Genomic DNA, 20,459 nt, shown 5'->3' on the forward strand with positions numbered 1-20,459 from the left:
TGAATGTTTATCGTGAGAGGCAAGGATATGATAGAAGCAAGGATGTGCCTTTAAAAATGTCCCTGACAGTCCCAAGTGTCAAGACCAAGTCTTCAACCTGGGTTATACGCTGTTCATCCAGGCCTGCCGCTGCCATGCAACTGGTGACAAGACTGTCTTGTGAAGAGTTCTCCAGGTGATTCTGGCCTGCAGCCTCAGTCCAAAACTATCCTGCTAATAATCACTTTGGGCAGAAATGTCTCTGCAGAAGCTGCTGCTGCTACTGCTGCTAAGCCGCTTCAGTCGTGTCCGACTCTGTGCGACCCCGTAGACATCTGGCAGCCCACCAGGCTCCCCCGTCCCTGGGATTCTCCAGGCAAGAACACTGGAGTGGGTTGCCATTTCCTTCTCCAATGCATGAAAGTGAAAAGTGAAAGTGAAGTCGCTCATTCGTGTCCGACTCTTAGCGACCCCACGGACTGCAGCCCCCCAGGCTCCATCCATGGGATTTTCCAGGCAAGAGTACTGGAGTGGGGTGCCATTGCCTTCTCCACTGCAGAAGCTAGAATGTTTTAATTGTACGGAAACACAAGAGGTAGTGGAATCGAACTTAGCTCAGTACAGTAAAAATCAGATCGAAGCTCTCCCCGGATCTGTGTCTGGGACCTAGCTTGGGAGGCAGTGGCCTTTCTTGGAGACTTAAAAGAGACTTTTAAACAGGATTTAGAGTCCTGGCTGTATCAGGGTTCCTTGGTTTTAGGCAACAACAAAAAAAGGTCTCTGGCTATCCTTAAGCAAAAGAGAGATGCATTGGAAAAGAAAAGCTAAGAGCCCCATCGTTATAAGTAGGGTTGTTTGGGGAAGGGGAATGGGTCTGGGGAGTAGGGGTTATTAGATGCCCTGTTCTGTGGCCACAGTTAGGAGAACTACGCTTCACTTAAACATGTGCCACAACTACAGAGTGGGTGAACTGCAACTACGGAAGCCCGTGTGCCCTAGAGCCTGTGCTCGGCAACAGGAGAAGACTCTGCGATAGGAAGCCTGTGCGCCACATCTGGAGAGTGGCCCCCACTCACCATAACTAGAGAAGAGCCCATGCAGCATTGGAGACCCAGCACAGCCAAAAATAAATAATTAAAAATATCACAAAGTCTTTGATTCAGCTCAGTGAGTCGAGGTGGGGAAGAGTTTGGCAGATTTTAGGAAATGTTTACATGGAACTTGTAAGAAACATAGCAATCAGGAATAGTTTGTATACACTAAGGACTAATTTTTTAAAAGATTTACTTCTTTATTTTTGGCTGCACTGGGCTTTTGTTGCTGCACATGGGCTTTCTCTAGTTGTGGTGAGTGGGGGCTACTCCTTGTCGCAGGGCATGGACTTGGTAGTTCGCAGCTCTCGGGTTCTAGAACGCAGGCTCAGTAGTTGTGGCCCATGCGGGCTCAGTTGCCCCGCGGCATACAGGATCTTCCCAGAGCAGGGATCGAACTCGTGTTCTCCGCATGGGCAGGTGGATTCTTAACCACTGGGTCACTACCAAGGAAACCCAAGGACTAATTTTAAAGAGTAACATGGAAACTTACATTACTGTATGTAAAATAGATAGCCAGTGGGAATGTACTGTATGGCTCAGGAAACTCAAACAGGGGCTCTGTATCAACCTAGAGGGGTGGGATGGGGAGGGAAGTTCAAAAGGGAGGGGATATGTGTATACCTATGGCTGATTCATGTTGATGTTTGACAGAAAACAACAAAATTCTGTAAAGCAACTATCCTTCAATTAAAAAAAAAAAAAAAAAAAACATAAAGTAACAACAACAACAAAAAAACCCAACAACACTGAACTGCAGGCTCTGGGTCAAGGGAAGATTGGGAGTTAACAGAAGAGAAAATTATTCTCCAGAGGGCCACAAAGATGTCATCTAAGTGACGGATTCAGTTCTTGAGGTTGAGGAAGAGGACTTTTCCAATTATGCAGAAATGTCATGAGTAGCTGTTTTATTTCAAAAGCAATGTGAGCGACTAGCTTTTAGCAGAGCTGCAGCTTCTCCAAGCCTTTTCATGCCTCACTTTGGGTGTATTCATGACGTCTTGAGATGCATTGCTCATGTCTGCACATCAATGGGTTGTACTGTTTCCCATCTTCAGACACACCCCAAACAGGGCTCCCTCATGCTTCTCCAGTTATTAGCCACTTTTTGGGTCTCCTTTGCAGCAAAATAATTCTTTTATTTATAAAATAAAATAATTCTTTTACTTATATTTAATAATATTTCCACCAAATAATTCTTTAAAAAAAATTATTTATTTGGGTGCACCAGGTCTTAGTTTCAGTGTGTAACTGCAGGATGGTTAGTCTTGGTCAGTCGTGGTCAGTTGTGGTCAGTCGTAGTTAGTCGTGGCATGTGGGATCTAGCAATAGTTCCCTGACCAGGGATGGAACCTGGGCCCCGTACATGGGGAGCATGGAGTGTTATCCACTGGACCACCAGGGATGTCCCATGAGTCCCTCTCATACTTGGAAGTTCTCCTGCCTCTTCTTCCATGGTCACATTGGCTCTGACCCCCCTCTTCCACCTGTCTCCTTCATTCCTAAGGGCCTGTGTGGATACACTGGGCCCACCCACCTGGGTTACCCAGGATCATCTCCCTGTTTTAAAAACCCTTACTTCATTTCAGTGTTCCTTTTGCCACGTAACACAACGTTTTCGTAGGTTCCAGGGATGAGGGTGTGGACGTCTTTGGGGCCATTACTCTGCCATTACTCTGTTGTTCCCAAAGACAGGACATGGAAGCTACTGTTTAAAGCGTAGACTCAGAAGCTGAGCATGTCACTTCCATCCTATGCTATCGGTCAAGCACTCACAGATCCCAGACTCAAGGGGAGGGGATGTGGCTTCCACACACCCTAAAGGAGTGCCAAAGAATTTGGAGGTCATGGTTTAAAATGGCCACAGTCTAGCAGACACTGTGGAGAGCAGTATGCTGCTGCTGCTGCTGCTAAGTCACTTCAGTCATGTCCAACTCTGTGCGACCCCAGAGACGGCAGCCCACCAGGCTCCGCCATCCCTGGGATTCTCCAGGCAAGAACACTGGAGTGGGTTGCCATTTCCTTCTCCAATGCATGAAAGTGAAAAGTGAAAGTGAAGTCGCTCAGTCGTATCCGACTCTTCGTGACCTCATGGACTGCAGCCTACCAGGCTCCTCTGTCCATAGGATTTTCTAGGCAAGAGTACTGGAGTGGGGTGGCATCGCCTTCTCCGGGAGAGCAGTATGGAGTTTCCTTAAAAAAACTAAAGATAGAGTTGCCATGTGATCCAGCAATCCCACTCCTGGGCATATATCCAGAGAAAATTCAGATTCGCACTCCGGTGCTTATAGCACTGTTCACAATAGCCAGCTGATGGAAGCAACATAAATGTCCACCAGCAAATGAATGGGTGACAAGGGTGTGACACACACGGTGGAATACTACTCAGCCGTAATAAAGAATGAAATGATGGCATTGCAGCAACATGGATGAACCCTAGAGATTATCATACTGAAGTCTGTCAGACCAAGAAAGACAAATGCACAATACTACTTATATATGGAATTTAAAGTATGATACAAATGAACTTACTTCATGATTCCTAGACATAGAAAACAAACTTATCTTGCTAATTTTGGTGTGTGAAAAAAATGTAGAATTCATTGTGTTTACTGTCTTGGAGAAAGGTAATGTGCAATTGTAGGAAGAAAGTGTCTTAGGGGCCAGAAAACCTGAGCTCTCATCCTAATTCTGTCACTAAATAAATGACCTGGGAAAAGTTAAAAAAAAAAAAAAAAAGAAAACAAACTTATGATGACCAAATGTTCCCAGAGGATTGGGGAGGGATAAATTAGGATTTTGGGATTAGCAGATCCTACTATATATAGAATAGATAACAAGATCCTACTGAATATATACATATTCTTTTTTTATATATACATATATATATACACACATATACCAGAAACTAACACAACATTGTAAATCAACTATACTTCCCAATTTTAAAAAAGGGAAATCGCTACAGTGTAATCTCTGTTCACAAATTATCTAGGTTCCTTCCACTTACAAGAGTCACTTACCTTCCAGGGATCCCACTTATAGCATCAGGTTTAGGCTTTAGCTCCCTGATCTCATAGTCTTAAATCAATAAAGGGTGCCTCATCATAGGCACGGTGCTCTTGATCTGCACACCTTTTAAAGGTAAAAGTGAAACTGTTAGATGCTGAGTGGTGTCTGACTCTATGTGACTCCATGGACTGTAGCCTGCCAGGCTCCTCTGTCATGGGATTCTCCAGGCCAGAATACTGGAGTGGGTTGCTGTTCCCCTCTCCAGGGGATCTTCCCAACCCAGGGATCAAAGCAGCGTCTTCTGTGTCTCCTGCATTGGCAGGCAGTTTCTTTACCATTTGAACCACCAGGGAAGCCCCTTTGAAGATAAGTTACCTGCCAATTATACACCAAACATAAAGGGATGATGTGGCCATAGGGTACTCACAATAACATTCCCATTCAGAAAGAGATAAACAAGGCATGCGACCTCTGGTCCCTAAAAATCCTGAGTGCCACCTGGGCACAACTCCCTCTTTATTGATTAGGGACCAGTGCTGCTTGTTAGGATGTGCAAAGCTTTAGGCTGTACTCTCTGGGCTCTGTTCCACCCTCTGTGTCATCTTCTAGTGGAAGCCAGTAGTGCTTCCACTAGGACAGTTCTCAAAAAGTGAGAAATAGAATAGCTTCTTGGTAGCATTTAAAGAAACCTTTACCTTCTGGAGCTGAAGGATAGACACAGCTAAGGGTGAGCACAGAACTGAATTGTGAGAGGGGCAGAGGGGCAGAGAAGGCTGAACTCTCCCTCTAGGAAAATATCTTCCACCAAGGTCAGAGCCCTGATAGGGAAGGAGCAGGACTTTGAGAACTGAGATGGGGATCTTGGTGAAATGCACTTGAGAACCTTGCACTCCTAGATTCCTCAGAACCTTCTGGACCAACAGAAGGCCCACCTCTCCTTCCTGGGTAACAGAGCCGTTCCTTGCTTGAGGACCATATGGAGGCCCCAGAGGAGGTATGTATGTGCTTAGTTGCTCAGTTGCGCCCGACTCTTGCAACCCCATAGACTGTAGCCTGCCAGGCTCCTCTGTCCATGGGATTCTCCAGGCAAGGATACTGGAGTGCGTTGCCATTTCCTGCTCCAAGGGATCTTCCTGACCAAGGAATCAAACCTGGGTCTCCTGCATTGCAGGCAGACTCTTTACCAACTGAGCTACAAGGGAAGCCCAAGGCCCTACGAGGGTTCCAGAGGAGGTAGGGACCTCACAAAGCAATGCTTACTCTCTTCAGGATTTGTCCCATGTCCTTCCTGGCCACTCAGCCATTCATTTCAGTTCAGTTCAGTTCAGTCGCTCAGTCGTGTCCGACTCTTTGCGACCCCATGAATCGCAGCACGCCAGGCCTCCCTCTCCATCACCAACTCCTGGAGTTCACTCAGACTCACGTCCATCGAGTCAGTGATGCCATCCAGCCATCTCATCCTCTGGCGTCCCCTTCTCCTCCTGCCCCCAATCACTCCCAGCATCAGGGTCTTTTCCAATGAGTCAACTCTTCTCATGAGGTGGCCAAAGTATTGGAGTTTCAGCTTCAGCATTATTCCCTCCAAAGAAATCCCAGGGCTTATCTCCTTCAGAATGCACTGGTTGGATCTCCTTGCAGTCCAAGGGACTCTCAAGAGTCTTCTCCCAACACCACAGTTCAAAAGCATCAGTTCTTCAGTGCTCAGCTTTCTTTATAGTCCAACTCTCACATCCATACATGACCACAGGAAAAACCATAGCCTTGACTAGATAGACCTTTGTTGGCAAAGTAATGTCTCTGCTTTTGACTATGCTATCTAGATTGGTCATAACTTTCCTTCCAAGGAGTAAGCGTCTTTTAATTTCATGGCTGCAGTCACCATCTGCAGTGATTTTAGAGCCCCCAAAAATAAAGTCTGACACTGTTTCCACTGTTTCCCCATCTATTTCCCATGAAGTGATGGGACTGGATGCCATGATCTTTGTTTTCTGAATGTTGAGCTTTAAGCCAACTTTTTCACTCTCCACTTTCACTTTCATCAAGAGGCTTTTGAGTTCCTCTTCACTTTCTGCCATAAGGGTGGTGTCATCTGTGTATCTGAGGTTATTATCCTGGATCAAATACTAAACTAGCCTTACTGGGGATGTGCTGGCCCACTAAGAGAGAGGGATCCATACATGGCAAAGTTGCTTCAGGACCTGAATAACTTATGATAAATATCAGGAGTGTTTGATCCTGGTGGTGCTGGATTAAAAGTGGATAAGGGAGCTATTTCAAATCCTAAAAGATGATGCTGTTAAAGTGCTGCACTCAATATGCCAGCAAATTTGGAAAACTCAACAGTGGCCATAGGACTGGAAAAGTCAGTTTTCATTCCAACCCCAAAGAAGGGCAATGCCAAAGAATGTTTAAACTACCATACAATTGCATTCATTTCACATGCTAGCAAGATAATGCTCAAAATCCTTCAAGTTAGGCTTCAACAGTACATGAACCAAGAACTTCCAGATATACAAGCTGGATTTAGAAAAGGCAGAGGAACCAGTGATCAAATTGCCAATATCCATTGGATGACAGAAAAAGCAAGGGAATGCCAGAAAAATACCTACTTCTGCTTTATTGACTATGCTAATGCCTTTGTGTGGATCACAACAAACTGGAAAATTCTTAAAGAGATGGGACTATAAAGCCACCTTACCTACCTCCTGAGAAACCTGTATGCAAGTCAAGAAGCAACAGTTAGAAGCAGACATGGAACAACAGATGTTCCAAATCAGGAAAGGAGTACATTGAGGCTGTATATTATCACCCTGCTTATTTAACTTATATGCAGAGTACATCATGTGAAATGTTAGCATGGATTGAAGCACAAGCTGGCATCAAGATTGCTGGGGGAAATATCAATAACCTCAGATAATGCAGATAACACCACTCTAATGGCTGAAAGTGAAGAGAAACTAAAAAGCCTCTTGATGAAGATGAAAGAGGAGAATGAAAAGCTGGCTTAAAACTCAACATTCAGAAAACTAAGATCATGGCATTGGATCTCATCACTTCATGGCAAATAGATGGGGAAATAATGGAAACAGTGACAGACTTTATTTTCTTGGGCTCCAAAATCATTGCAGATGGTGACTGCAACCATGAAATTAAAAGACACTTGCTCTTTGGAAGAAAAGCTTTGACAAACCTAGACAGCATATTAAAAAGGAGAGACATCGCTTTGCCAACAAAGGTCTATATAGTCAAAGCTATGGTTTTTCTGGTAGTCATGTATGGATGTGAGAGTGGGACTATAAAGAAAGCTGAATGAACCAAATGTAGATCTTGCCTTTGTGTGTGTATGTGTGTGTATGTGTGTGTTGTGGGGTTAGTCACTTGGTCGTGTCTGACTCTGCAACCCTCTGGACTGTAGTCTGCCAGGCTTTTCTGTCCATGGGATTTCCCAGGCAAGAATACTGGAGTGGGGGGCCATTTCCTCCTCCAGGGGATCTTCCCAACCCAGGGACTGAACCTGTCTCTTCTGTATCTCCTGAATTGCAGGCTGATTCTTTACACACTAGGCCATCAGGGAAGCCCAGTTCTTGCCTTTAGGAGTTCAGAATAGGAAAGACAGTTAAAAGATAGATTATGCCATGTGCGAGAGAGGAATGGAGCGGTAGATAGGTCTCCAGGGGACCACAGAAGGAATAAGCTGGATGTCTTAGTTTCCTGCGACTGTTCTAACAAAGACCACACTGGATGGCTTAAACAACAGGAATTTATAGTCCACAATTCTCAAGACTAGAAGTCCAAGATCAAGGTGTCCACAGGGTTGGTTCCCTCTGAGGGCTGAGAGGGAAAAATCTGTTTCAGGCCCCTCCTAGTTTCTGGTAGTCTCAGATAACCCTTGACTTGTACGTGGCATTCTTTCTATATCCTCACATCCTCCTCCCTCCATACGTGTTCATCTTCAGTTTCCTTTTTTTAAAGAAAGAGGCAGTCATACTGAATGGGACCCTATTACCTTAACTTGATCATTTGCAAAACTTTTATTTCCAAACAAGTTTCCATTCACAGGTACTTCAGGGCTCCTCTGGTGGCTCAGATGGTAAAGAATCCATCTGCAATGCAGGCTTGATCCCGGGGTTGGGAAGATCCACTGGAGAAAGGAATGGCTACCCACTTCAGTATTCTTGCCTGGAGAATTCCATGGACAGAGGAGTTGGGTGGGCTACCATCCATGGTACTTCAACATCTTTTGTGGGGAGACACAATTCAATAGGTATTGATTGAGTACCTACCATGTGCTGGGTACCACTGTTCTATGTGATGGAGATACAGCAGTGGATGAGACAGGCCATGCCCTTCTCATAGAGCTTTCATTACAGTGGGAGAGACAGGCCCCAGAAATACACACAGTCTGGGTAACACTATGCAAAGAAGGAAAACAAAGCAAGGTCAGGGGCTGGAGCACAGTGGGGAGGACTCATTGGATTCCACTCCCCCCATTAATCTGATGAGACGATGACACTTGGCTTACTTATTCATTCATACAGCCTCCATCCACATGTGCATTCACTAACTCCTTGATTTACTGACAGCCACCTGGCTTAGCTCTGGGGACACCCAGGTGAAGGGCACACTCTAAGCTTTGGACGGATGGACACGGTCCAAAGGGACTGACCTTTTTGCACTCTTTCTGTGCCTGTGCTCCATCCTCTCTCTGGAACCCCCTCACTTGCCCTCCCACATCACCTGGCCGACTCCTACTTCTCCCAAGACTGTTCAGGTGCTGCCTCCTCTGAGAACCTCTAGCCTTGCTTGGCAGACTCAGGGCTCCTCCAGCCCTCCTCATCCAGACAGCCCTGGGTCATGGGCTCCTGCAAGACAGAACTGAGCTCACTTGTGATTCTCTCCCCCTTTCCAGACAGTCAAGTACTTGTCCCACGAGGGTGTCTCCACAAGAAGGTGAGCTCCATAACGATACTCTTTCAGAGCTGAATCCCCCACACTTAGAGCAGAGTCCGGCAACTAATTCAATGTAGGATAAATGAGTATCTGTCACCTAAGTGAATGAACAAAGTGAAAACGTGAACGATGGTGGAGTTCTCAGTTGACTCCCAGCCCGGGGCTCCCTGCAGCCAGGACCCTCTGGCAGTCGGAACCACCCATACAATTTTCTGGATCCACTGCAAAATGAAAAATTAAGAACTTTAGAATGGCAAACAACAGGGTGTTAAACCAAGGGGAAGAGGATGTCTCCGGGGCGCTGGGCCCTCTGTTACTGCACGGTGGCTTGCTGTGAGCCCTGCCCACCCTCAGGCTCCATCTCCCGCCAGCGGTGCTTCCCAGCTCCCTGCTCCAGCCGAGATCTCAGGCGTGCCTGAAGACTTCCGGAGAGGGACACCTGTCGGACAAGGTCGGGCGGTTGTGGTTGGGGGTGGGGGGCGGAGGGAGCTGAGGGAGGGGTCCTGGGCCTCGCGTTCCAGGGAGGACCCGTGGGCAGCCCCCAGCCCCAGCTCGGCTCAGTCCAGAAGCAGCTCCCCATGCTCCTGCAGGAGGGAGAGAGATGATCTTTACTTGGGAAGTGGCTCCCGTCTTTATCGGCTTCTGGGCATCTTCAGGCAGACACACAGGGACACCAGGCAGACGGGCGAACAGAGACACGAGCAAAAAAGACACGCCATCTCCATAGTCATAGATCTAGGGACGGGCGCTGCCACTCCGTCCCATCCTCCCCGCCCCAACCAGGCAGACCCAAAGACTGACGGGCCAGACAGAGACCCCGCACAGAGAAAACAGACCACAGAGACACGCAGGGACGAGGACAGGCAGACTCTCGCGCACGGACACCTTCTGGCTCACCTGGGCTTCCGCGGGCTGCCACGCAGACGCTGAGGCACCGGAGCCGCGCACGCATCCTCGGGGCTCGCTGTTCCCTTGCTGCCACGCCCCCGTGCCTACCCTCTTCGGCCAGCTCTGGACAAACCCTCGCTCCCCCGCACCCCAACTCCGGGAGCCACCTGTCGCCCGGGCAGGGCTGGGTCAGCCGGCGTCGGCTCAGGGGACAACAGAACAGCGGACGGCGGGCGGGTTCGGGCGCGTTGGGCTGGGGAGCTGGAGGACGCGCGGCCATCGGGGCAGGGCTGGTGCCCAATCAAGGCATCGGGGGCCCCGCGTGGGTCCAGGGTGCTGGGAAGGGTTGCCCCGGACCTTGCGGAGGGAGGGGAAGTGGGCAGTGTGCATAGGGGAGCACGAAGAAGCTGGGGTCAGCGGGGTGGGGACGTGGTAAGTGGATTGGGTGAGCGCCTTGACCGAGGGCAGGGGGCAGAAGGCGGGAGAGCAGGTGTCCGCGGGTGATCAGGACGGGGGAGCTGATCGGCCGAGGCCCCTCGGGGCTAGGGCAGGGGAGGACGGGAGCAGCGGGTGGGGCGCAGGTCGCAGCAGTCCCCAAGGCTAGACTAGGTGAGGGTCACTCAATGATGCCCGAGGGTCAAGAGGCGCCGGCCTCTCCCCTGGAGGCTCCGAGCGACTCGGAGAGGGGCTCCTCCTGGCCAGCGGCCCGCCCGCCGCCCCCGTTCTTGGCTCCGGGGTTCCGGGGATCCTCGGGTTCCCCGGCGCCTCGGCGGGGCGCCGTCCGCGAGAGCTTCCCGCAGAAGCTGGCCGAGGCCCTGAGCAGCCAGTACGCGCTGAACGTGTTCGTGGCGGGGCTGCTGTTCCTGTTGGCCTGGGCCGTGCACGCCTCGGGCGTGGGTAAGAGGGACCTGCTGTGCTTCCTCACGGCGCTCATGCTGCTGCAGCTGCTCTGGATGCTGTGGTATGTGCGCCGCAGCTCCGCGCACCGCCGCCTCATCCGCCTCAAGGACACGTACGCCGGCGCGCGCTGGCTCCGCGGTGAGTCCCGGACGCAGCAAACCCGCGGGCGGGCGGGCGAGCGCGCAGCGAAACCAGCCTGCTCGCCCGCTAGCTGCAGCCCCGCGGTATCCGCGCCCTCGCTCCCTTCCACCTCTCTCCTGTAGTCTTTACGGCCTCCGTCTTCCTGTCCATCTTTTCTGCGCCCCCCTCCCCACATCTTCACTTCTCTCTCCCTCCGCCTTCAGGCTCTTGCCTTATATTCCGACGTTGGAGCTACAGTTACAGAAACCTACTCACATCTTTCTTTCCTTATTTAAAGCCCTGCCATGGTTCCACTGACCCCGTGACAGAGGCCACACTCCCTATCCTGGCGTTCAAGGCTCTCTGATGGGGTCTCAGGTGACTCTTTAGTTTTATCTTCTCTTTTGTCCTCATTCTGTGCTCCAGGCTCAAAAGCTTTAAGTTCCCGTCACAGTGTCTCATTCCTCCAAAGATCTGGCCCCAACGCCACCTTCTCCACACACTTGGCAGGAATTACTCCTCACTCCTATGGGCCATGGACGAAGGAGCCTGGTAGGCTGCAGTCCATGGGGTCGCTAAGAGTCAGGCACGACTGAGCGACTTCACTTTTCACTTTCATGCATTGGAGAAGGAAATGGCAACCCACTCCAGTGTTCTTGCCTGGAGAATCCCAGGGACAGGAAGCCTGGTGGGCTGCCGTCTATGGGGTCGCACAGAGTCGGACACGACTGAAGCGACTTAGCAGCAGCAGCAGCCCATGGGTCACCATGGCTCTATGTAGAGCTCTTTTGGCCTTTGTGAATTTCTGCCTTGTCTTATGACTAGTTGGGTATAAGCCTAGTCATCCAGATGAGATTTGAGGTTTCTTAGGCTCAGGGACTATGTCTAGATCATCTTGCCTTTGGAAAAACTACATACAACTCCAGGGTGGCCCAAATTCCTGCTCTGAAAGTGGTTGTTTCAGGGAGGTTCATGGTTTTGAGATCCTATAAATGGCAGTGAATCCAGCGCCATAGCAAACAAACACGCAAAAAGAATGGAATGTTGCTTTGAGACTGTTGACTTAGGCTCAAAAATATCACACACAGGCTTTTGACGGTCACTTCTCTGTAGTGGCAGAATCTTCCCTTGGTCTTTCCCTCACTTCCTTCCTTCTCCATCCTTCTGTTCTTCTTTCTTCCCTTCTTCTTCTCCCCTCATCCAACCCTTCCCTTCTCCTCCACGCCTCCTTTTTCCACCCACCCTCCTTCCTTCTTTCCTTTCTCTCTTCCTCCCCCACTCTCCCTCCTTCTGTCTTTTCTTTCTCCCACTCTCCTCTCCTCCTTCCTTTTTCTCTCACTCCCCTGCTCTGCTCTTCCTCTCTCTTCCCTCCTCTCTCTTTTCCTTCTTCCAGGAAGACTCTGAGCATTGCGGCCCCAGTCAATGCATCAGTGGCGCTGCCATGTTCCAAGACTAGGAAGACAGAAGGAGGAGTAGGGTGGGAATGCAGAATCAGGGCTCCTCCTGTGGATGTGTTACAGCTGAGATGTCCATTAGACATCAGGCAGAGATGGAATAAAAGAGGCAATGTCGAGAGAGCACCTAGTAGGTGTTCAGTAAATGGTGTGGCTGTTTAGACACTCAGCAAGTTGTTCCATAGTAACAGAACTCTTTAGGTGAGGCATGTGGATGATGGAAGTGGTGCTGACTCTGAAGGCATGGCGCGATAACTCAGCCCTGTTACCCTTGCCTTTCTGAGTCCCAGTTTCCTCATCAGTAAAATAAGAATCCTGGCTGCCTCTCAGGGAAGGAGCTGGGAGAAGTTGCCTGAAAGGGGTTTGCAAAGCACTGTCTACCCCTGTAAATGAGCTGTGATTTATCAAAGAAGCAAGAGCCTAATTGTCCCAAAAGTACTCTAGGAGTCCACAGTGCCAAAGGCAGTGCCTTCAGCTGAAGAAGGCACTGAGGTTTTCCTTGGAATTCCAGCTGGAAAGACAGGTTTGACTTAGCTCTGCCCTGGCTTCTGTGTTGGTCTTGGAAGTCTGCAGCTCTGACAAAAAGCCAGCCTGTGGAATTCTGGACCCTGAGGTTTTCCAGAGAAAGTTTTTGGGTCTTGGTATGAGCTGTGAAACATTTCTTTGAGGAGAAGACATTCTGTCTCACCTACCGCATATGAGAAGGTGAAGACTTTTTGGGGAACAAAAATCATTGGCTGTCATAAAAAATCAGCAGGAAGGATGAATTATTCATCCAGCTCCTCTATTTGCTGAGTAAAGAGACTGATTTCTTCTGGAAGAAGTGTCAGCAGCAGGACATCTCATGCCAACCCCGGTGTGCAGTGACAGGAAAACCCCCTGCGTAGCTGTTTCATCCTGTTAATTACCAAGGTCCTGTTTCTGTTTCTGGTCTCTTGAAGGACTGCAGTGGTGAAGGGAGGTTTCTTTTTTATTGGTTTCTGGCCTGTCTCAAGCCCAGAGAAGTGTTATTAACACAAAATCATGGCAGTGACGACAATAGAACTAATAGCCACGTTTACTGAGTGTGTTTGGAATGCTGGTTAGAGGTACTGTCCCAGTCATTTGTCACGGTGATGCTTTCTTTGTGTGTGTGAATAATCACTCTCAAATCTACTCCTTTTAAAATGAGATCAGATTTTTACGGAGTGCTCCTCCCCTTTTTTTCTTTCTTTTGTTTCTGTATTTTTTTTTTTTTTTTTAAGCAAAGAGGGCTTAGGAAAAGATTCATTGGTTGCTTCTCTGCCCTCTCCTGCACAATAATTGATTAGCTCTTATCATTACTTCTTTTTTTCTCTTTCTTTTTTTAAAACTGAAAGATAGTTGATTTACAATGTTGCACCAATCTCTGCTGTACAGCAAAGTGGCCCAGTTATACACACAAACATATAGACATTCTTACAAAGTGCTTTTTTACTTAGAATGAGGTGCATCTGTGTACATGGTACATTGCCTCTCTGTCTGCTCTGAGTCCTTATCTGTTAGGGGCTACAAATTAAGCAAGGTGCATCTGTAAGACATGCCCAGCTCAGGTGGCTGTAGAGATAAAGGTTGGGATGCAGTGATGGAGTTCAGAAAGAGGCTGTCTCCATGTGTGAGAAATTGAAGATTGCAAAAACAGATGGTTCCAAGCACCTGTGTGAAGAGAGGCGGGGCCCATCGGGGATGGTGGCAGGGAGCAGAGGAGGAGAGAGAGGCAAGGGATGAAGGCTATAGGACCCAAGGATGCAACGGTCTCTGAACCCAGGGAGCCCACAGTCTGGCAGTGCAGCCAGAAACTCCTGCAGGATGCTTGGCAGGATTGCAAAACCCAGCATGCAGCCCTGCGACAGTGTCTGTTGCGGCTAAGGAGGGAGCAGTCAGGGTGGGTCCCCGTGGGATTCCAGTCCACCCTGCTGATTTCAGGGCAGATTCAGCAAGTTCATGAACATGGCACTGGGCTTCATGTTGGTTCCCTCCTCAGGATGCATGCTCATTTCAATCTGATCACCTCAGGCCTCTGCAGACACAGCCCCTCCAGACACCCCTTGTTTTCCTGGGCCTCTGTTCCTGCTGCGGGTATAGTGAGCACGTGTCAGTGGGCCCAGCAATTCTCCTGTTTCTTAAACAATAGTCCTCTTGAGACATGGTCCACATAATCTACAATTTACGCATTTAAAGAATCTGCCTGCAATGCAGGAGACGTGGGTTTGATCCCTGGGCTGGGAAGATTCCCTGGAGAAGGGAATGGCAACCCACTCCAGTATTATTGTCTGGAGAATTCCATAGACAGAGGAGCCTGGCAGGCTATAGTCCATGGGGTCGCAAAGAGTCGGACACAACTGAGCTACTGACACACACACACACACACACACACACACACACACACACACAAAGTGCACAAGCTGATGGGTTGTGGGCAATTCACAGATATGTGCAACTCTCACCACAGTCAGTTTTTAGAACGTTTTATCATCTCAAATAGAAGCATGTGCCCTTTAGCTCTTATCCCCCGATACTTCTTATCCCCTGAGAGCCCTTACCCCATATCCACCCCAGGAACAGATAACCATGAATCTACTTTCTATCTCTAGATTTGCCTGGCTTGGACATTTTAGTGAATGGAATCACCTAATATGTCATGTTGGTGATTAGCTTCTTTCACTTAGTGTAATATTTCCAGTCTCACAGCAGTTCTTGAAGTGGATGTTATCACCTTCATCTCCTGGACCAAGAAGCTAAAAGGGCATCAGGGGGAGGGTTGAGCCCCTGTCAACGGAAACATTCAGACAGAGTGAGAAAGAGAAGAGGGCTGAACTCCTTGTGATATTAGAGGGCGACAGAGGGGCAAAATCCCTCACTTCCATGTAACTTCTGTCTTCTCCACCCAGCAGAGGGATCTTTGGAACACTCAGAGAATAACAGAGCCCATAGCGTGGGGACACCTTTTGTGGTGGCTGGGCAGAAACATTGATCCAGTTTGGTTCAACAACCTGGACTAAGCTCTGGGGCACTGGCTGGGCTCTCGGGACAGGATGCTCGGGTGTGGCCCCTGTATGGAGAGCTGCAAGAGGGGGCGAGGATGGTGCAGACAGTGAGGGGCATCAGAGCATGAGGGTTAAGAGCTCCCTGCCCCACCCCCCTGCATGTAGCCTCACTTTTCTGCCTCAATTTCCTCATTTGTTAAATGGGGAGGATGATACCCCAATGTGGGGAGGGGGCTTCCCTGGTGGCTCAGCTGTAAAGAATCTGCTGCAATGCAGGAGATTCGGGTTCAACTCCCTGGAAGAGAGCAGGGCAACCCACTTCAGTGTTCTTGCCTGGAGAATCCCATCCCCTGGACAGAGAAGCCTGGAGGGCTACAGTCCATGGAGTTGCAAAGAATCAGACATGACCGAGCACCTGAACACGCGTGTATATATAGGGAGAAAATGTAGGGTCTCAGAAGGCTACCGTGAATTTGAAAATGGATGAAAGAATACACAGAATATAGAGAACTGAGCATGACAGTGACACCCAGCAAAATTCTGGAGCAGGTGAAGATGCAGGGGTTTTCTAGCGATTTCCCCAGGAAAGGGAGCGACTATCTCCTAGGCTCAGCCTGGGCTCACTGTGAGAGAGTCTTGCCTAACTGCACACATTCTCTCACACGTATTTTTATTTTTTTGGATGGGGTTTCTGCTCTAGTAGAAAATACAGACCTCCTCTCGGGATTTCAGCCTTACAGTGCAGCTGCCTAAAAAGCTGATGCTGGTTGGGCACTGATTGGAAAGGAAGTCAGGCTGCAAGTGGAGTGTCCCCCATTGAGCATCACATGGGTGCCACTAGGGGGTGGCCCCAGGAGGAGTGAAAGGGGTGTACAGACAGTCCAGGAGAGAGAGGATATGGAGATGGTAGGGGGTTTCCTAGGAAATGAGAGTCATTTTTTCAGGGAAGCCTTTCATGTTGCCTTCAGACCAGGTGGGTCTTCTGGGTTGTATGTTCTTATAACATTCTGTTCACTTTCTTCCTAGCACTTCAAGCAGGAGATTGTGTCATTCAGTTTGTTGATCTAACCAGATGGCGAGCTCTTCAAAGCAGAGACCCTGTTTGAATGCACTTCCCATTATAACCCGAGCCCCTGGCACACTGCCTAACATGCAATGAGTGCCCATTGGTATTTACTGAATCATCAAATGGATGAATGGATAGTTGAATGGATGGATGAAGGAATGGGTGAATGATGGCAGAATTGCCAGGAAAGAGAATGGTAGTTCTGGGGTGTTGGCTGAAGTTCTGTGTGGGGAAGAGCATTCTAATCTAAGCAGCAGCTGCTGATGCAAAGGGTAAGCCTCCCAGCCCTGGGCACGTTCAGGTGGAGACCAGACAGGTGCTGGTCATGATGCAGTGGGAAGCATCCTTGCATGAGATGGGGGATGTAGACTAACTCTGTGGCACCTTCAACCTCCAAGCGTCTACAGTTCAAGATTCTAGACTCCTAGGAGGGCTCTGGGCACCTAACACAGAGGAGGGGGTCTCCCCTCTGCCAACACTAAACATTTTAGGATTATTCTCAAGTAATGTGGCTGCAGAAGCTTATAATTGGCTCTACCTAGTTAAGTGATGATAATAAGTATGATAACATCCTTGTAGAAGTTTTTTATTTGTGGGACACTATTCTGGGTGCTTTCCATGTCATGCCTCATTTAATCTCCTCCACACCCCTAGGAGACAGTTGACCTTATTAATCTCCTCTACACCTCTAGGTGAGATAAGAGATAAAAAAAGCCTTCCCTAGTGATCAGTGCAAAGAAATAGAAGCAAACAATAGAATGGGAAAGACTAGAGATCTCTTCAAGAAAATTAGAGATACCAAGGGAACATTTCATGCAAAGATGATCACAATAAAGGACAGAAGCAGTATGGACCTGATAGAAGCAGAAGATATTAAGAAGAGGTGGCAAGAATACACAGAAGAACTATACAGAAAAGATCTTCATGACCCAGATAACGACGATGGTGTCATCACTCACCTAGAACCAGACATCCTGGAATGCGAAGTCAAATGGGCCTTAGGAAGCATCACTATGAACAAAGCTAGTGGAGGTGATGGATTCCAGCTGAGCTATTTCAAATCCTAAAAGATGATGCTGTTAAAGTGTTGTACTCAAAATGCCAGAAAATTTGGAAAACTCAGCAGTGGCCACAGGACTGGAAAAGGTCAGTTTTCATTCCAATACCAAAGAAAGGCAATGCTAAAAAATGTTCAAATTACTGTACAATTGCACTCATTTCAGATGCTAGCAAGGTAATGGTCAAAATCCTTCAAGTTAGGCTTCAACAGTACATGAACTGAGAACTTCCAGATATTCAAGATGTATTTAGAAAAGGCAGAGGAACCAGAGATCAAATTGCCAACATCCGTTGGATCATTGAAAAAGCAAGAGTGTTCCATAAAAACATCTGCTTTATTGACTATGCCAAAGCCTTTAGCTGTGTGGATCACAACAAACTGTGGAAAATTCTTCAAGAGATGGGAATACCAGACCATCTTACCTGCCTCCTGAGAAGCCTGTATGCAGGTCAAGAAGCAACAGTTAGAACTGGACATGGAACAAAAGACTGGTTCCAAATCGGGAAAGGAGTATGTCAAGGCTGTATATTGTCACACTGCTTATTTAACTTATATGCAGAGTACAACATGCAAAATGCTGGGCTGGATGAAACACGAGCTGGAATCAAGATTGCCAGGAGAAAGATCAATAACCTCAGATATGTAGATGATACCACCCTTATGGCAGAAAGCAAGGAAGAACTAAAGAGCCTGTTGATGAAAGTGAAAGAGGAGGATGAAAAAGTTGGCTTAAAACTCAACATTCAGAAAACTAAGATCATTCCATCTGGTCCCATCACTTCATAGCAAATAGATGGGGAAACAATGGAAGCAATGAGAGGCTTTATTTTTTTGGCCTCCAAAATCACTGCAGATGGTGACTGTAGCCATGAAATGAAAAGACGCTTGCTCCTTGGAAGAAAAGCTATGACCAACCTAGACAGCATATTAAAAAGCAGAGACATTACTTTGCCGACAAAGATCCATCTAGTCAAAGCTTTGGTTTTTCCAGTAGTCACATATGTATGTGAGAGTTGGACTATAAAGAAAGCTGAGTGCCGAAAAATGGATGCTTTTGAACTGTGGTGTTGGAGAAGACTCTTGAGAGTCCCTTGGAGTGCAAGGAGATCCAACCAGTCAATCCTAAAGGAAATCAGTCCTGAATATTCATTGGAAGGACTGAAGCTGAAGTTCCCAAACTTTGGCCACCTGATGGGAAGAGCCAACTCATTGGAAAAGACCCTGCTGCTGGGAGAGATTGAAGGTGGGAGGAGAAGGGGACGACAGATGGTGTCACTGACTCAATGGGCGTGAGTTTGAGCAAGTTCTGGGAGTTGGTGATGGCCAGGGAAGCCTGGCATGCTGCAGTCCATGGGGTCACAAAGAGTGGGACACGACTGAGTGATTGAACTGAACTGAACATCCCTAGGAGATAGTCAATCTTATAATCCACATTTTACAGATGTGGAAATGGAGGCACAGAGAAGTTAGGAAGTTGCTCAAGGTCATCAACAATAATAAAGTGGTAGAAAATGGATTTGAAGCCAGGGAGTTAGTACCTACCATGACACTCTATGTTCTGTGCTTTTATGACATAGTGGATTTTTATCAACATGCAAGGTGATGTTATAAAACCAAGCTTGTCAGTTGTGCAATTCAGTTCCTCTATGTCCTGTCTATGTCTGCTAGATCTGTCTGGTTCTGAAATCTTTCACTCAATTTTTTTTAAAAGTAGCAGGTAAATACACAAAACAAAAATGATTTTATTTGGGTTGTTTATTATGTCTTCCTCATACATGATGTCTTTTTTCACATGTAATGATAAAGATGGGAGAATTCTTTATCCTGAGTATTTACAGTGAATCTTAAATCCCGCGTGGTCTGATATTAACATTTCTCTACCTCATTTCTTTTAGTTTGTATTGCCTACTTCCACTTTGTCCACCTCCCTCTTTTCCACTGTTGTCACTCAGTTAAAAGTGTGTTTCATGTAAAGATCGTATAGTTAGGTTTTGGTTTTAATTCAGAATTCCCATCTTTGTTTACTAATTAATGGGAGACTTAGATCATTCTAATTGCAATGATTTATATTCTGGATTTTGTTGTTTCTGTTTTTCTTTAGGATGATTATCATGATTTATGTTACATATTGTTGACTCATTTGCCTTTTCCAGTGTTTGCTCTTTGGAGAACTTGAACATTCTACTGTGTTTTTCTACTGTATTAATGACTAGCTTACCTTTCCTCATTCTCATAATCAGGTACATATTACTCCATTCTCACCACATTGCTTCCCACTCCAAGATCCTCTCATTCCTCTCTATTCCAAAGAGATAAGACCTCTGGAATGCATTTGTTTCCCTCTTTTCCCCTAGTACCCATCACTTTACCATGAGAACTTTGAAAGGTTGTTCTGCTCCTCACTCAGTCCATCCCCAGCTTTAGTCTGTATCACAAGTCTTTAAAGAGCATGTAAATTACACATTTCCAGACAGTTTATCTTCATCCATTTGGATATAACTTCTATCATCTTCTTCTTATTTCTATTAAACTGGACTATTCATCCATTCACTCATGCATCCATCCATAATCCATCCATCCCTCCTTCCATCATCCATCATCCACTATCTATCCATCCATCCATCCATCATCCACCCATTTACACCCTCCCTCCCTTCCTTCTCTCCTTCCTTCCATTATACATCCATCCACCTCTTCAATCTGTTGCAAAGTTTATCACTCATTGTTTCTCCCTTTCCTCTTCATCTTCCCTCGCTAAGAGGGCTCCTGATTGGTTAAAGCCCTTTGTCAGGTGAGTTCTGTGGATATTTTTCTCCCAACATTTTTTGTCAGTTCAGCTGTTACCTTCTCAGAGAATCCTTTTCTGACCACCATCGTCAACCTCATGCACTTGGCACTTTCTGACATTTCTTCTGTGTTTATCACTTATTTGCT

At 47.5% G+C, this 20,459-nt stretch overlaps 1 protein-coding gene across 1 annotated transcript in view; it reads left to right on the plus strand.

Annotated features, from left to right (window-relative positions):
- Positions 1–10,546: 10,546 nt before the first annotated feature.
- The window catches only part of OTOP1 (otopetrin 1), a 44,865-nt gene continuing 34,952 nt past the window's right edge, over positions 10,547–20,459 (plus strand). The window contains exon 1 of the mRNA XM_055587522.1: positions 10,547–10,958. Within this exon, the coding sequence (XP_055443497.1) occupies positions 10,547–10,958 (412 nt within the window). The remainder of the gene's footprint in view (positions 10,959–20,459) is intronic.

This window comes from Bubalus kerabau, chromosome 7 (assembly GCF_029407905.1).
Source record: "Bubalus kerabau isolate K-KA32 ecotype Philippines breed swamp buffalo chromosome 7, PCC_UOA_SB_1v2, whole genome shotgun sequence".
NCBI lineage: Eukaryota > Metazoa > Chordata > Mammalia > Artiodactyla > Bovidae > Bubalus > Bubalus kerabau.